The following is a 12,016-nucleotide window of genomic DNA, read 5'->3' as shown; positions in this document are numbered from 1 at the left end:
TCTGACCCATGGAGCTGCACCCCTGGACTTTCATACAATACTTTCCACCGGGGAGGAGAGGGGGGATACGGTGCATGGAAAGACAAAGAGAGAAAATGAAATTAAATCAGAAGAGCGGAGGAGGAGAATGAGAGGAGATGTAGGAGGACGGAAGTGGTTGATTGGGTCCCCCCAGAGATTCTTTTGTTTAGATTGTTCTGCATTTCACTTCTTTCACTCTCTCCCCTCCTTTTCTGACATCTGAGGTAGATTACAACAGAGACCCTGGGTCACATTTATGACTTAAATCAAGAACATATGGTGTGTGCGTGTGTGTGTGTGCGCGCGCGCACGCGTTTGTATGTCCATTTCAATGCAGTGGGATTCCCCTCTGGTCCCCGAGTGGTGGTCAAATTTATTTTCTTGTCCATTGTCTCTTGCTGGGACATCAAAGGCCTATTGTTTGTTGATCAGCAAGGGTGCTGCAGGTTACTTGCAGGTCCCGGACGAGAACACTTGGCCTCTCCTCCACATCTTCCTTTCTTATCTCCTTTTGGTGAAACTTAACTTTTAAGCATATTCAAATCTCAGACAGAGGATCAGCACTTCCACAGAAACCATGTCTAGATTTTAAGAGATTAAAGTGTGGTTATGTCTCATTTGTTTAGGCTTTGAAAAGGCTTGTTTTAATGTACCACGCTCTATCAGCACAGCATGGCTTTCTCTTTAAACAATTGCTTTAATAAAAACCTCATGGACAAAAAAACTAAATGTACCATATACTTTGATCACATCTATAAGCCCTGAAATTCAGTAATTGTTAGCAGGTAAAAGAAGAAATCTTCCCATTAACTTCAGCACAAGTGCACGTCTGTAAAAGTGTCAGTTGACTTTATTAGGATCGGTTTCACTCAGTTGAAGAAAAAACAACTTTTGTCTTTGGAACGTTTACCTAGGAAGAAATCAAATCTACAAAATAAGTTGTTGGAAGGACAATATATAAAACAATGGCATCAAAATATCTTTGACAAGAAAACAAAACTTAAGAAAAAAAAAAAGGCTCAAATATTTTTGGATGCAGGGCATTTTCCTCTTTTTGCCCTTTTGTGTACAAAATAATAACAAAAGAGGAAGAATAATCAACAGTTATTTACAGTGCATATATTTACATTAAGGCATTTTTGCTGGGGAGAAAGACGGTTGATCTAATACAAGCCCCACTTCTACACAATCAAATAAATAGTCAGATTTACCATGATACATTACAGTGCTATATTATCTTGATGCTACCTGCAGTGAATGAACAAATACAGTTATAGACGCAAGCTAAATCACACCATCAAAATGGACATTTAAGTGCACATCACATTTTTTCAAGTCTGTCTTAAAACAGTAGGCCTACTCTCATGTCAATATGTAGACTAAAGGAGTTTTTAAAGGATGCGATTGTTCCTCTCGTCCATACTGACAGTGACAAGATCCGTTCCAAGAATGATTTCAATGCAAGCGATGCGGGACAAAATCCCTGTTCTGTGGAAAAATGCATTCTAAAGTTCAACCATAGACTGCATAAAAGAAATGGACGTCGCATCCGGGCCTGAAAAGAGAAGCCAATGCCTTTAACCTGCATGTATTATTATTATTATTACTACCATTACTAAAAGACACTAACCCTAAATTAGCAACCCAATTAATATCACACTTACATGAATTATGGATGCACCTAGCTAGCGCTAGCTGATAACTTGGCTCCACCCTCTCATCCAAATATGATCACTTCTAGCTCCAATAAACCAAGACGGCGATGGCCAAAATGCCAAACTCGAGGCTTCAGAACAATAGTCCACAAACCAATGGGCGACGTCACGGTGGCTACGTCCACTTATTTCGTGCAGTTAATGAGTTCAGCCAAAGTTACTATAAGCTAATACTAAAAGTTACTGTCTTTTTGAAAATGTTTTAAGCAGGGATCTCTTGAGGAACACTTGCATCAACCAATAACTCTCGCATTGACACACTTATGGCCATGTTGTTTTAAGAAAGACCTGAAAAAATGTGAACTTATCCTTTAACACAACGTATGTCCATGTTCGATTGACTGATAGAGCCAAATTGCAAGTTAGTTGTGTACAGAGTGAAAACCCTCAGAGAAAGGACTGACTATCATTTTAATCCAAAAAAAAAAAAAGGTTTGTGAAGTGGCCTGAGCCGAGCGGTTAAATCACATTGAATGATTGATTAAACCTTTTAATTTAAAAAAAGAAATTCCCTTTTTTTTCTAGAGATTTCAATAGATTAAGAAATAAAAACAGCACCATGTGTGTTTAAAAGGACTGTCTACATTGATCATAGCTCTACTACCACTGAACAAAAACATAAATCAGAGAAGGAGGCACTTAATAAGGTGTTGGTGATGAAGATGATACTTTGGTTAAAACATTTTAAAGATTTTTTTTTAAATAAAGGCTGGACGAGATAGATGTACAATAATTGTATTTTGAAGACGTTTAATTGAAGCTTGTGCATCAAATCGTCAATTATGTTTTAACTGAATGAATTCTAATATGTTTATGGGTTCTGCTTACATTTCTCTGGTTAGAAAAGACAACATGAATAATTCATCACCTAATTGCTGCTCTTTAGCAACCATCCACCTTCCTCTGTTTCTCAGTCGTCCTCAGATTTCCTCTCTCTAAAAACAAAAATCTGTCTCTCTCTCTTCATCTCCACCCCTCCCTCGTTTTTTACTGCACTATCTTCCCCCTCTCCAGAGTATAAATGCCTTCAATTTTTAATATCTGAACAGCAATAATTTGTGTGGCGTTCACATAGATTCAGTCCAGTAGTGATAAAGATCGTTCCAGTGGTGAATGAGATGCATGGGCCAAAAAGGCTCAGACTTATTACTAATTCTAGTGCAAACCAAAGGATTTGGTTAAAACAAAAAATAATCATTCATTCATTCGTATATATATATATATATATATATATATATATATATATATATATATATATATATATATATATCTCTCAAAACTGGATATTCCAGTTAACAAACTAACAAACCAATGAGTAAACAAAGATTTGGCTTGACTAGTTTTGCAAACAAAGCTTCCCCTTTATAAAAAAAAACAAACAAACAATATAAAGCCAGTTCTATGTTAGGACAGAGACAAAACATTTACAAGTTTTGAAAGGTAAGTGCTTTCATTCCAGTCACACAAAAGAGTCTAAATGGACTGGAAACATTTGGAACTACCATTTTCTTTTTGTTTTCTTTTTTGTTCCTTGTATTCATCTAAATAAATCTATACCAAGTATAACTGGAGGTTAAGGGACCAGGAACTTCATCTGGCATTATGTTTCTACTTTACAACCTCCGAATCGCCTAACTCTGGGTTAAGACCAACACGTGTGTTAGGCTGTCGTACCATTTCAGCACATGATAGCAGCACCAGGAGCAGCTGTAGTGTCATCAGGCAGCTTGTAACATTGTTGTTGTTGTGGGAGTTGGAGTGAGTGCTTTATGTGTGCGAAGATAGTGCTTGTGTATTTGTAGTGTGCTTGTGTGTGTGTGCGCGTGTGTGTGTGTGTGTGTGTGTGTGTGTGTGTGTGTGTGTGTGTGTGTGTGTGTGTGTGTGTGTGCACAAATGCTGCTAGTTCTGGTGTCTCTTCATGTGCAAGGCGAGGTGGTCAGATCGGGAAAAGGAGCGGGAGCAGACAGCGCACTGGAAGGGTTTGGCACCCGTGTGCTTCCGGAAATGACGCGTCAGCTCATCCGAACGAGCAAAACGCCAGTCGCAGCTGTCCCACGTGCACCTGTACGGCTTCTCACCTGCCGGACAGGAGAAAAGAGAAAGTCTGAATGAGTGCGCTGCTCTCTGAAGGTGTGTCAATATGTGATTATAAGAACTGATGACACTATTTATTATTAAAACAGTACTTAAAAGTTCAGAAAAGTTAAGAGTTACATGATTCATACAGTTGGGTGGAGGAACTCGGAAAACCAGCTTTACCGACAAGTCCAGTTGTCTAACAACATATACAGTCATAATGCTGTCACAAGCATTTATCCTGCAGTAAGGCTGCACAAGTTTCCCACGGCCGACTCGTCTGTACTGTCTGCCTTTGCCTCTGTGCATTTCTCTTTGACAGTTGCGGTATGTTTGTTTTCTGTCATTCCAATACTGTTCAGCTGCAGCCCCAGCTGTGTTCTCTCTCCTTTATTCTTGGCTCCGTCTTAGGCCTAATCGCACAACCTGTGATGCACAACCACCAAGCCAGGTCCAGTAGCCCAAAGGTGGGCTTAAAGATTTGTTCACCCAGTGGTATCTATCCATGCAGATCATTTTGGTTTTATTGGTCCATGTTTTGAAATATCTGCCTAGGACATTCCTGCCAAAAACGGAGGTGAATGAAATTTCATTTGTGACATTAAAATAATCAAACAACATACAGTTGTACATTACACCCCAAAGACAAGATTACACAAGAAAAACAATTATGTAACTTGTGCATATTGGCATTTCTACCAGCTCTATATACTTAGCTCTGTGTGGTAATAATGGATGCTTAAGAAACATGGCCAGTTGGTAAGGAACTTGATTCTTGTTTAGCTAAATCACTTATAAAATATGCTTCTTCAATGTAATTGATTGAAAGGTGCCTTAAAAGTGAGCCACAGTGCTGTAAGAGAAAAGTACTGTATAATGGAATCTAATGGAAACTGTGCTTTCTGGTTGAAAATGTATCTCTTCTTCTCCTTTTTAACATTTATTTATTTCTACTGATCAAAAACTGTGAGAATGCGTAGGCTATTTGTAATTCACCTGCAAATCTCAAATAATAATTCAACAACAGTGTGTCTTTCCCTAACAATGTCCCTATAACTTTGGATAGTCCACACACCTTGCTATGAACAGTTCCCATTGGAACCCCTGACAACTTTGTGTTCTGTGAATTATCTTTGACTAGTAAAACATGGGGCGCGGGGGCCAGTTTAAATGTTATTTTCTTTTTCAAACCTGGACAAATTCAATCTTAAACTATCTGAATGCTGGATACCACTACATGTAAGTAAAAAAGCATTGGTCATTAAGTGAACCAACCCTTTAAAACAAGCACAGCAAGTTCTGCAGAATCGCTAAAACACAAATTAACCACATCGTCACCAAACATAGAAACACACACCTGAAACTGAACACAATGAGGAGAGACAACGAAGAGACGGAGAAGAGTGAAATGGGAGGAGTGTAAACACACACACACACACACACACACACACACACACACACACACACACACACACACACACAACACACACACACACACACACACACACACACACACACACACAAACACACACAAACACACACACACACACACACACACACAATCAGGGTAATGGATGTTGATGGAGATTAGAGTGGGAACTCCCGAGGGGACCCAAACGCATTAGGAATCATCTCATACAGATTACTGACAGGTGTGTGTGTGTGTGTGTATATGTGTGTGTGTGTGTGTGTGTGTGTGTGTGTGTGTGTGTGTGTGTGTTGTATGAGTGCGTAAGCGTGCATTGAAGCAGCTGAATAAGAGAAGTACAATGAGTAACAGACAAAGATAGAAATGGAGGGGGGGGGGTTTGAAGCTGGAAGGATGGCACAAAGAAGAGAAGAGGATGATTAGATGGATGAAAGAGATACAAAAAAAGGAGAGAAAATAACTAAGCGAGACTGACAAAAGCAGAGAGGATAAGGAAGTTGCTGCTACATCCCTCTTTACATGTTGTGTTCTCATCTTGTGGTCTATAATAACTGCAATAACCACAATCAGCCTGCAGCATGAATGACGCCAGATCTAATTGTCGGGGTCATGTTCCCAAAACTGAAATGCGAGGCACGCACACCCACTGTTCTGAACAAGCAGTTCAGATTCATGAGAGGAACAAAACTCTGGATCGTAGAAGTGGTAAGAGTGAGTTTTGTGTGTTCTTTTTCTAACTTCGTTCGGTGTTTCACTATGGGAATCACTTAACGTAACCCCGGTTCTTTGATAACAGAGGGAGGTGTTTCACCAACACGTCCCTCCTTGCAGAGACACGGAAAGAAACCTATCTGGAATGATTTGTAAGGAGCTGGTCGACTGTGATCATATGAGGGGGCGTGGCCCTAGCACAGTTCGACCTGTCTGTCACAGACAGACGTGGTGTCATCAGAGCTTCCATAGCTGGTCACGCCGAGCCGGGGTTACGTTAAGTAACCTAAAGTTCCTGTGTGTGTGTGTGTGTGTGTGTGTGTGTGTGTGTGTGTGTGTGTGTGTGTGTGTGTGTGTGTGTGTGTGTGTGTGTGTGTGTGTGTGTGTGTGTGTGTGTGTGTGTGTGTGTGTGTCCAGATGAGTGAGGAATGCGTAGATATCAACAGAAGCTTTGTTTTGTTAGCTGGAGTGTGAGGTGGAGCCCAACACCTAACTGCTTGTTTGTTGACTTTGCTCATCCAAAACTAATAGTTCAAATCTAAATGTGAAAGAAGTCAGACATATAGAAAGAAAGATGAGAAGAAAGGGAAAGAAAGAAAAATGGAAAATGGACACAGTGATGATTAAAGTGAAGATATTAGGCTCAAGATGATCCAAGATATTTTTGTAACTGCACAGACGGATCTTGTGTATATTTATAGTTGCAAACAAGCCACACAAGCATATTAAAGCATTTAAACATCGATGTCTGAACAGTATACTAAGAGAGATGGCACCGCACGTCTAGCGCTGACCACATAGTCGGAGAGTCATCCCCTGGCAGAAGTATGTCACTTCCACCTGTTTTGATGGAATAGTATATTGGGCAGAGGATGGGGGTAGGATACATTTACACACACACATGCCAGGAACACAACACTCTGCCTAGCAACATGGTGCCAGTGCAGATACCGAAATACGAGTTGTGTGGGCAGCATCGTTTTTTTTCTACTTGTCCCCATTTAAAAAAAGCTGCATTAATTGGAGGAATGTCTTACCTGTGTGAGTCCTGAGGTGGGCTTTTAGATGGGACGACTTGGTGTAGACTTTCTTGCAACCTGACGACAGGAGATAAACACAAACAGAAGGCTTAATCCAAATGCAAATCATCCACTTGTCAGATATGTATTTACCCAATAAACTGAGCTGTGGCATGCTAGAAATGTGAACTAATGAAGAACAGAAGCGGATTTTGGAATGAGATATAGTAAATGTTTTTGTTATTCCGATTTTCAAAAAGGACATGTGACTGTGTTTAAATGTAGCCCACACAGTCTCAATTGGTATTAAAACTGTTTAGATTTGGTGTATTTATAAAGAAATTGCATACCATTAACGGCACTAATCTCACACAATACGACTTTGTTGAAGACTTCGGTTCACTACACCTGTTAGTTTGACATCGAAGCCGGGATATTTTAAGTTCAGGATTACGAAACCTTTTGCACATTATGTTATACACAGTACAATGTCAAAAAGGTCATATTTTGAATGATTTAGAAACATATTCTTCACATTAATTCTGACTTTAAATAAAGACACGATTGAATATCATGTATTGCAAAGATGTGAGAAGATGAGCAGCTGCAGCAGTGTGACTAATATACACTTGGTGTGAATGCGTCCATGTGTGGATATGATGAATCTGCCTCATCTGACTTTAAAGAAGTTGGACATGTGGTAACATGCTGCAGGAGGCTCTGCTTAAGCCTATTTTACACACTGCCACAGGCTATTTGACATTACATGTCCTACAAGTAGCTGCATATCGTACAGCTCCAATCTAAGACAAAAATCTAAAGTGTGACTTTATGCAAATTATGTGTTGGGAAAGAAGATCAAATGACTTATGGAGAACATCTATCTAATTAACACACCCACACATATTCATTCCACAATTATCCCAGTGACTTTAAAGCCACAACAATGTGTTAGAGCTAATAGCTGAGAATGCCTGAGCTGTTTGAGGTGAGATAATAAAGTTTTTAAACCAGACGGTTAATTGAAGGGCAATGATAGATATTCTCTATTGCCAAAATATTTTTATTCCAGTGCAGCACGAGCTCTGCTGAGGCTGTCGAACATATTGCGACTCATAAGCCTGGGAAAGTCATTCCACACACAACTTTATTTATTTATTTTTTTAAATGCCCAGGTGAGAGAACAGACAGTCACTTGACCACAGGGAACCAACTGATTAAAGAAGCAGCCTATTGATCAAACTGGCATCACAGGTGAACAACTTTATGTCAAACAATGCCTTGTTCATGCTTTGTGGTCTAATTCCTGTAACAGAGGATGAAACAGCAACATGAAAGGTAAAAATAAAATAAAAAAAATAAAAAAAACACACACACACACACACACACACACACACACACACACACACACACACACACACACACACACACACACACACACACACACAGGCTGTGTTATTGTTCTAACCTGGGTAATCACAGTGGTGGATCCTTCGTTTCTCCAAGTCTGGGTTGTTCCTCCGGTTATAGCGGGCAGGCACGGTGGTCTGAGCTGGGATTGGGGCTGGGGTTGTTGCAGGTGCTTGGGGAAGGCCTGCGGCTTGGCCTGGGTCCGGCATGGGACCTGTAGTGAGTGGCAGGGCTAAGCCGCCTGGTCCCGGGCCAGGTCCGAGTCCAGGGGTGCTACCTGCCAACTTGGAGGCGATGGTGGCTGCATATGAGGGAGGAGGGGACATGGTGTGGAGCATCTCCTTCTGCCTGTCAGGGCTGCCGGGCTCTGAGCTCGGCGGAGAGGGAGGCAGGTAGGGCACCTGCTGCTGGAGGAAATGGGGATGTGACTGAGCATGAGAATGTGTGTATGTCCCACCACCCAGGCCGCAGTAGGCAGGCTTGGCCGTCTGCTCTTGTCGAGATGCAGAAGAAGCTACTGGCAAATCATGGAAAGGCGTGTGGATTGTGGAAGTGGAAGTGTGTTGTATCTGCTGCTGCTGCTGCTCATGATGATGGTGATGATGATGATGATGATGCTGCTGAGCTTCCATACCATTGCCATGGTGATGGTCCAAGCCGGAGTTTAGTAGCTGAAACAGCGAGCCACTGTTGTCATGGTGGTGGAGAGGATGCTGCTCGAACTGCGATGACATTTCCTGTTTGATGAAAACTTGTGGAACTGAATCGTCACCGCGGCTGCCTCCCGACTGGTTGAAAACACTGGTGAAGTCCGGTAACCCTGTTAACGTCATGTTTATGGCTGAGGTTTCCATGGCAATGTTGCCAGGGCCATGCCCAGATGTGCTGCAGCGACTAGTGGGCGTCGTGTTGGGGCAGTGAAGCTGTATGTTGGTGGAGAAACACGGGGAGGCAGATTCTGATTTGATTTGAGTGAGACCTGTGTGGTTCTGGTGCTGAGGGGACCGCACCTGCTGGCACAAGCCCATCCTCAGGTAAGCAGCGTCAGGGAGGTAAAGATTCATATTAAGGGTGTAGGGAGACCCAGTGTGATCAGTGAAGAACTGATCCAGCGCTGACGCACTGTCTCTCTGGGACTTCTGCTGGCTGTCTGCATGAGATGGAAGGGGAAGAGACTGAGGGGTGAGATACCGGTCCATCTCATACTTTGCCTGTTGAATAAAAAAAACAAACACAAACAAAAAGTCTGGTTTAGAAACATCTCATTTTATAATCTTTAAGTAAACTTAAATAAAATGTATCCAGCTCGGACTTGTTTTTCGTGAGCCACCATGAAACTATTCTGAGGTGCTATTTTGAGAAGACAAAGGTTTGATAGGACAGTCACCGCTAAAACATTTATCAAGTAGTCATCAATAGGCAGTTGCCACATTCCCGCTCTGGCTGCAAGGCTGAACTCAAAAACCCACCAGCTGTGAGGCCAACAGTTGAGGATCAGGCATGCCATGGAAATCAGACCTTATACTTTTTATATACAACATTAGGACATTTGCACAACTGGTAGTTATAACAACAGACTAAAGACACAGACTATTGATCAAACTGGCATCACAGGTGAACAACTTTATGTCAAACAATGCCTTGTGGTGTAATTCCTGTGAATCTGAAGTCAGGTATAAAAGTTAGAGAAGCCCTGCAGCAGCAGAGGATGAAACAGCAACATGAAAGGGAATGGGGAAACACCCATGCCTCCCTGTCCGCTCCGCTGCTGCAGTAGCAACAGCAGCAGTCTGGGGATGGGCTGCTATTTCTAGGCTCCTGATCATACCAGCTGCTATATAGAACTCTTTCCTCTGCTGCACAAGTTTCCTGCTAACTGGGGACAGAGTTGCTGGGAGCTTTCTGTCCGAAGCTGGAGTCAGTTGTTGTCAGCGTGGTATGATGGTGAGAGGGGGAGAAGGGACCAACAACTGGTGGCCAACTGGCTGGGATAGAAAACATGCGGTGAATGCGTTTGCAGGCGGAGCAGCTCGGTTTCGCGTCCAGCTGGTCGCAGCCTGCTCGCTTATTCTCGCAAACAGTGTAAAACAAAGTGGTGATTAACATCACGCAGATAAAACCGAATGAAATTAAGATGCCAGCAAACAAAAAAAAAAAAAAACAACAACCTGGATCTACAACCAATCTGCCACGCCCATTCAATGAAATACATCACTAATGTGTAAAGTCGTTTGGATTTCTAACCGGTTTACCTGTGTGTAGTCATTCTGTCCAGTCTTGTCCGTTTCTGTGATCTTGCAGTCCAAGCCGAACAACGCCGAGTCCTCCAGAGCGAATCCAGCGGGCAGAGTCGCCTTCTGCAGCGGGTAAAAGGGATCCTCCTGCCCGCCGCCGCTCATCGCGAGTGTCGCGGCCATGAAGCTCCGATTCAGCACCGCAAATGACCGCTCGTCCTGTTATGCAAAACGGAGGATGCTACAGCGTCCTAGGGTGGAAGAAGTGGAGCCGAGGAGCTGTAGTGCGTGTGGTGGAGTTATTAATGCGTGACTGTTTGGTACATCTCCGTCCACTTGTTTCATCCCTCCACCGGCCCACAGACAGTTTTCTATCTCCTGCTGTAGGGCGGAGCGGCACAGTGTAAATACTGCACATGCACCGCCCACCAAACCTTTAAAAAGGCTTTGATCATTCATTCACTGGCCACCGCCCTACGCTACATCTAAATACATTGACAATAGGGTCGTAAAGTGTAGCGTACACAGAACCAGCCCGACCGGATTCATCCATAAAGGTGTTGGTTGAATTCACCTTAACCAGCCTTTTCAAACATGTATTGTGATTATTTCTTTCTTCCAGCTTATATCAAAAATATTATATATATATATATATATATATATATATATATATATATATATATATATATATATATATATATATATATATATATATATATATATATATATATATCTATCTATATATTTTTTTTATTTATCTATCTATCTCTCAATTCTTAAAAATTTAATTTTGTTTTTGCATAACTGAGTTACATTTGCCATGTCACTATATCTAAATACCTCCTTGTCTACTGTAAACCTTTAAAGGCATATTCCAGCAACATATGCCACTTTCATAAAGCTGGGACACATTAAATAATGGACAAAATCGAACCCTACACTTCCAGTTTGTGATGCAGGCTATTAAGCCTGGGCTGAGATCACTCATTTGTGAGCTCCTCCACAGAAAACGTTATTCATAATTTCTCACAGGTTAAGCAGCACTTCTGGTGACAAGTTAACTGAATTTCATATGCATTGCAAATTCGTGGAGTGCCCCTTTAATATCTGATGCTGAGGAATTTTAAATGTTTTCTTTTAACATGACATCATTGAAATGTGGAATGTGTTTTAAAAAAAAAAAAATCACATTTTATCACACAGTTTATTGTGGAAAATACCATCTGCTATATATAACTCAGACGCACATTTTAGTTGGTACAAAAAATGTATAGGTCATACAAGTGATGCACATTGTTTTTTAAGCAAATTCTAATGTATTGCATGTTCTAACTATTTCACAAAACAGGGAAATAAAGTGGTGTATTGCGAAGTATTGTAGGCCCATAAAAAAGGAGCAAA

The 12,016-nt window shown here is 41.5% G+C and overlaps 1 protein-coding gene across 2 annotated transcripts; it reads right to left on the bottom strand.

Moving 5' to 3' along the window:
* Positions 1-2,998: 2,998 nt before the first annotated feature.
* On the bottom strand, positions 2,999-11,103 carry klf5a (Kruppel-like factor 5a). 2 transcript variants are annotated; one of them, XM_039782934.1, is made up of 4 exons: positions 10,634-11,088; positions 8,440-9,592; positions 6,990-7,049; positions 2,999-3,814 (listed from the first exon to the last, which is right to left on the bottom strand). In XM_039782934.1, the coding sequence occupies exons 1-4, from the start codon at positions 10,796-10,798 to the stop codon at positions 3,636-3,638; spliced, it is 1,557 nt and encodes a 518-aa protein (XP_039638868.1). In that variant the 5' UTR covers positions 10,799-11,088; the 3' UTR covers positions 2,999-3,635. The 2 variants fall into 2 exon arrangements, with proteins under 2 accessions (XP_039638868.1, XP_039638869.1); XM_039782935.1 differs by lacking the exons at positions 2,999-3,814; positions 6,990-7,049 and adding an exon at positions 8,101-8,277 and having other exon boundaries at positions 10,634-11,103.
* Between the last annotated feature and the right edge of the window lie 913 nt (positions 11,104-12,016).

Source organism: Perca fluviatilis, chromosome 19 (assembly GCF_010015445.1).
Source record: "Perca fluviatilis chromosome 19, GENO_Pfluv_1.0, whole genome shotgun sequence".
NCBI classification, from domain to species: Eukaryota; Metazoa; Chordata; class Actinopteri; order Perciformes; family Percidae; genus Perca; species Perca fluviatilis.
The sequence above is the reverse complement of the archived record's forward strand: the minus strand, read 5'-3'. Positions and strand labels throughout refer to the sequence as shown.

Excerpts from the sequence above, each read along its gene's own strand:
- klf5a (XM_039782934.1), bottom strand. The coding sequence starts at position 10,798 with ATGGCCGCGACACTCGCGATGAGCGGCGGCGGGCAGGAGGATCCCTTT. Across the intron at positions 9,593-10,633 it reads GACAGAATGACTACACACAG|GCAAAGTATGAGATGGACCG; the intron begins GTAAACCGGTTA and ends TTTATTCAACAG. Across the intron at positions 7,050-8,439 it reads CCACCACTGTGATTACCCAG|GTTGCAAGAAAGTCTACACC; the intron begins GTTAGAACAATA and ends TCCTGTCGTCAG.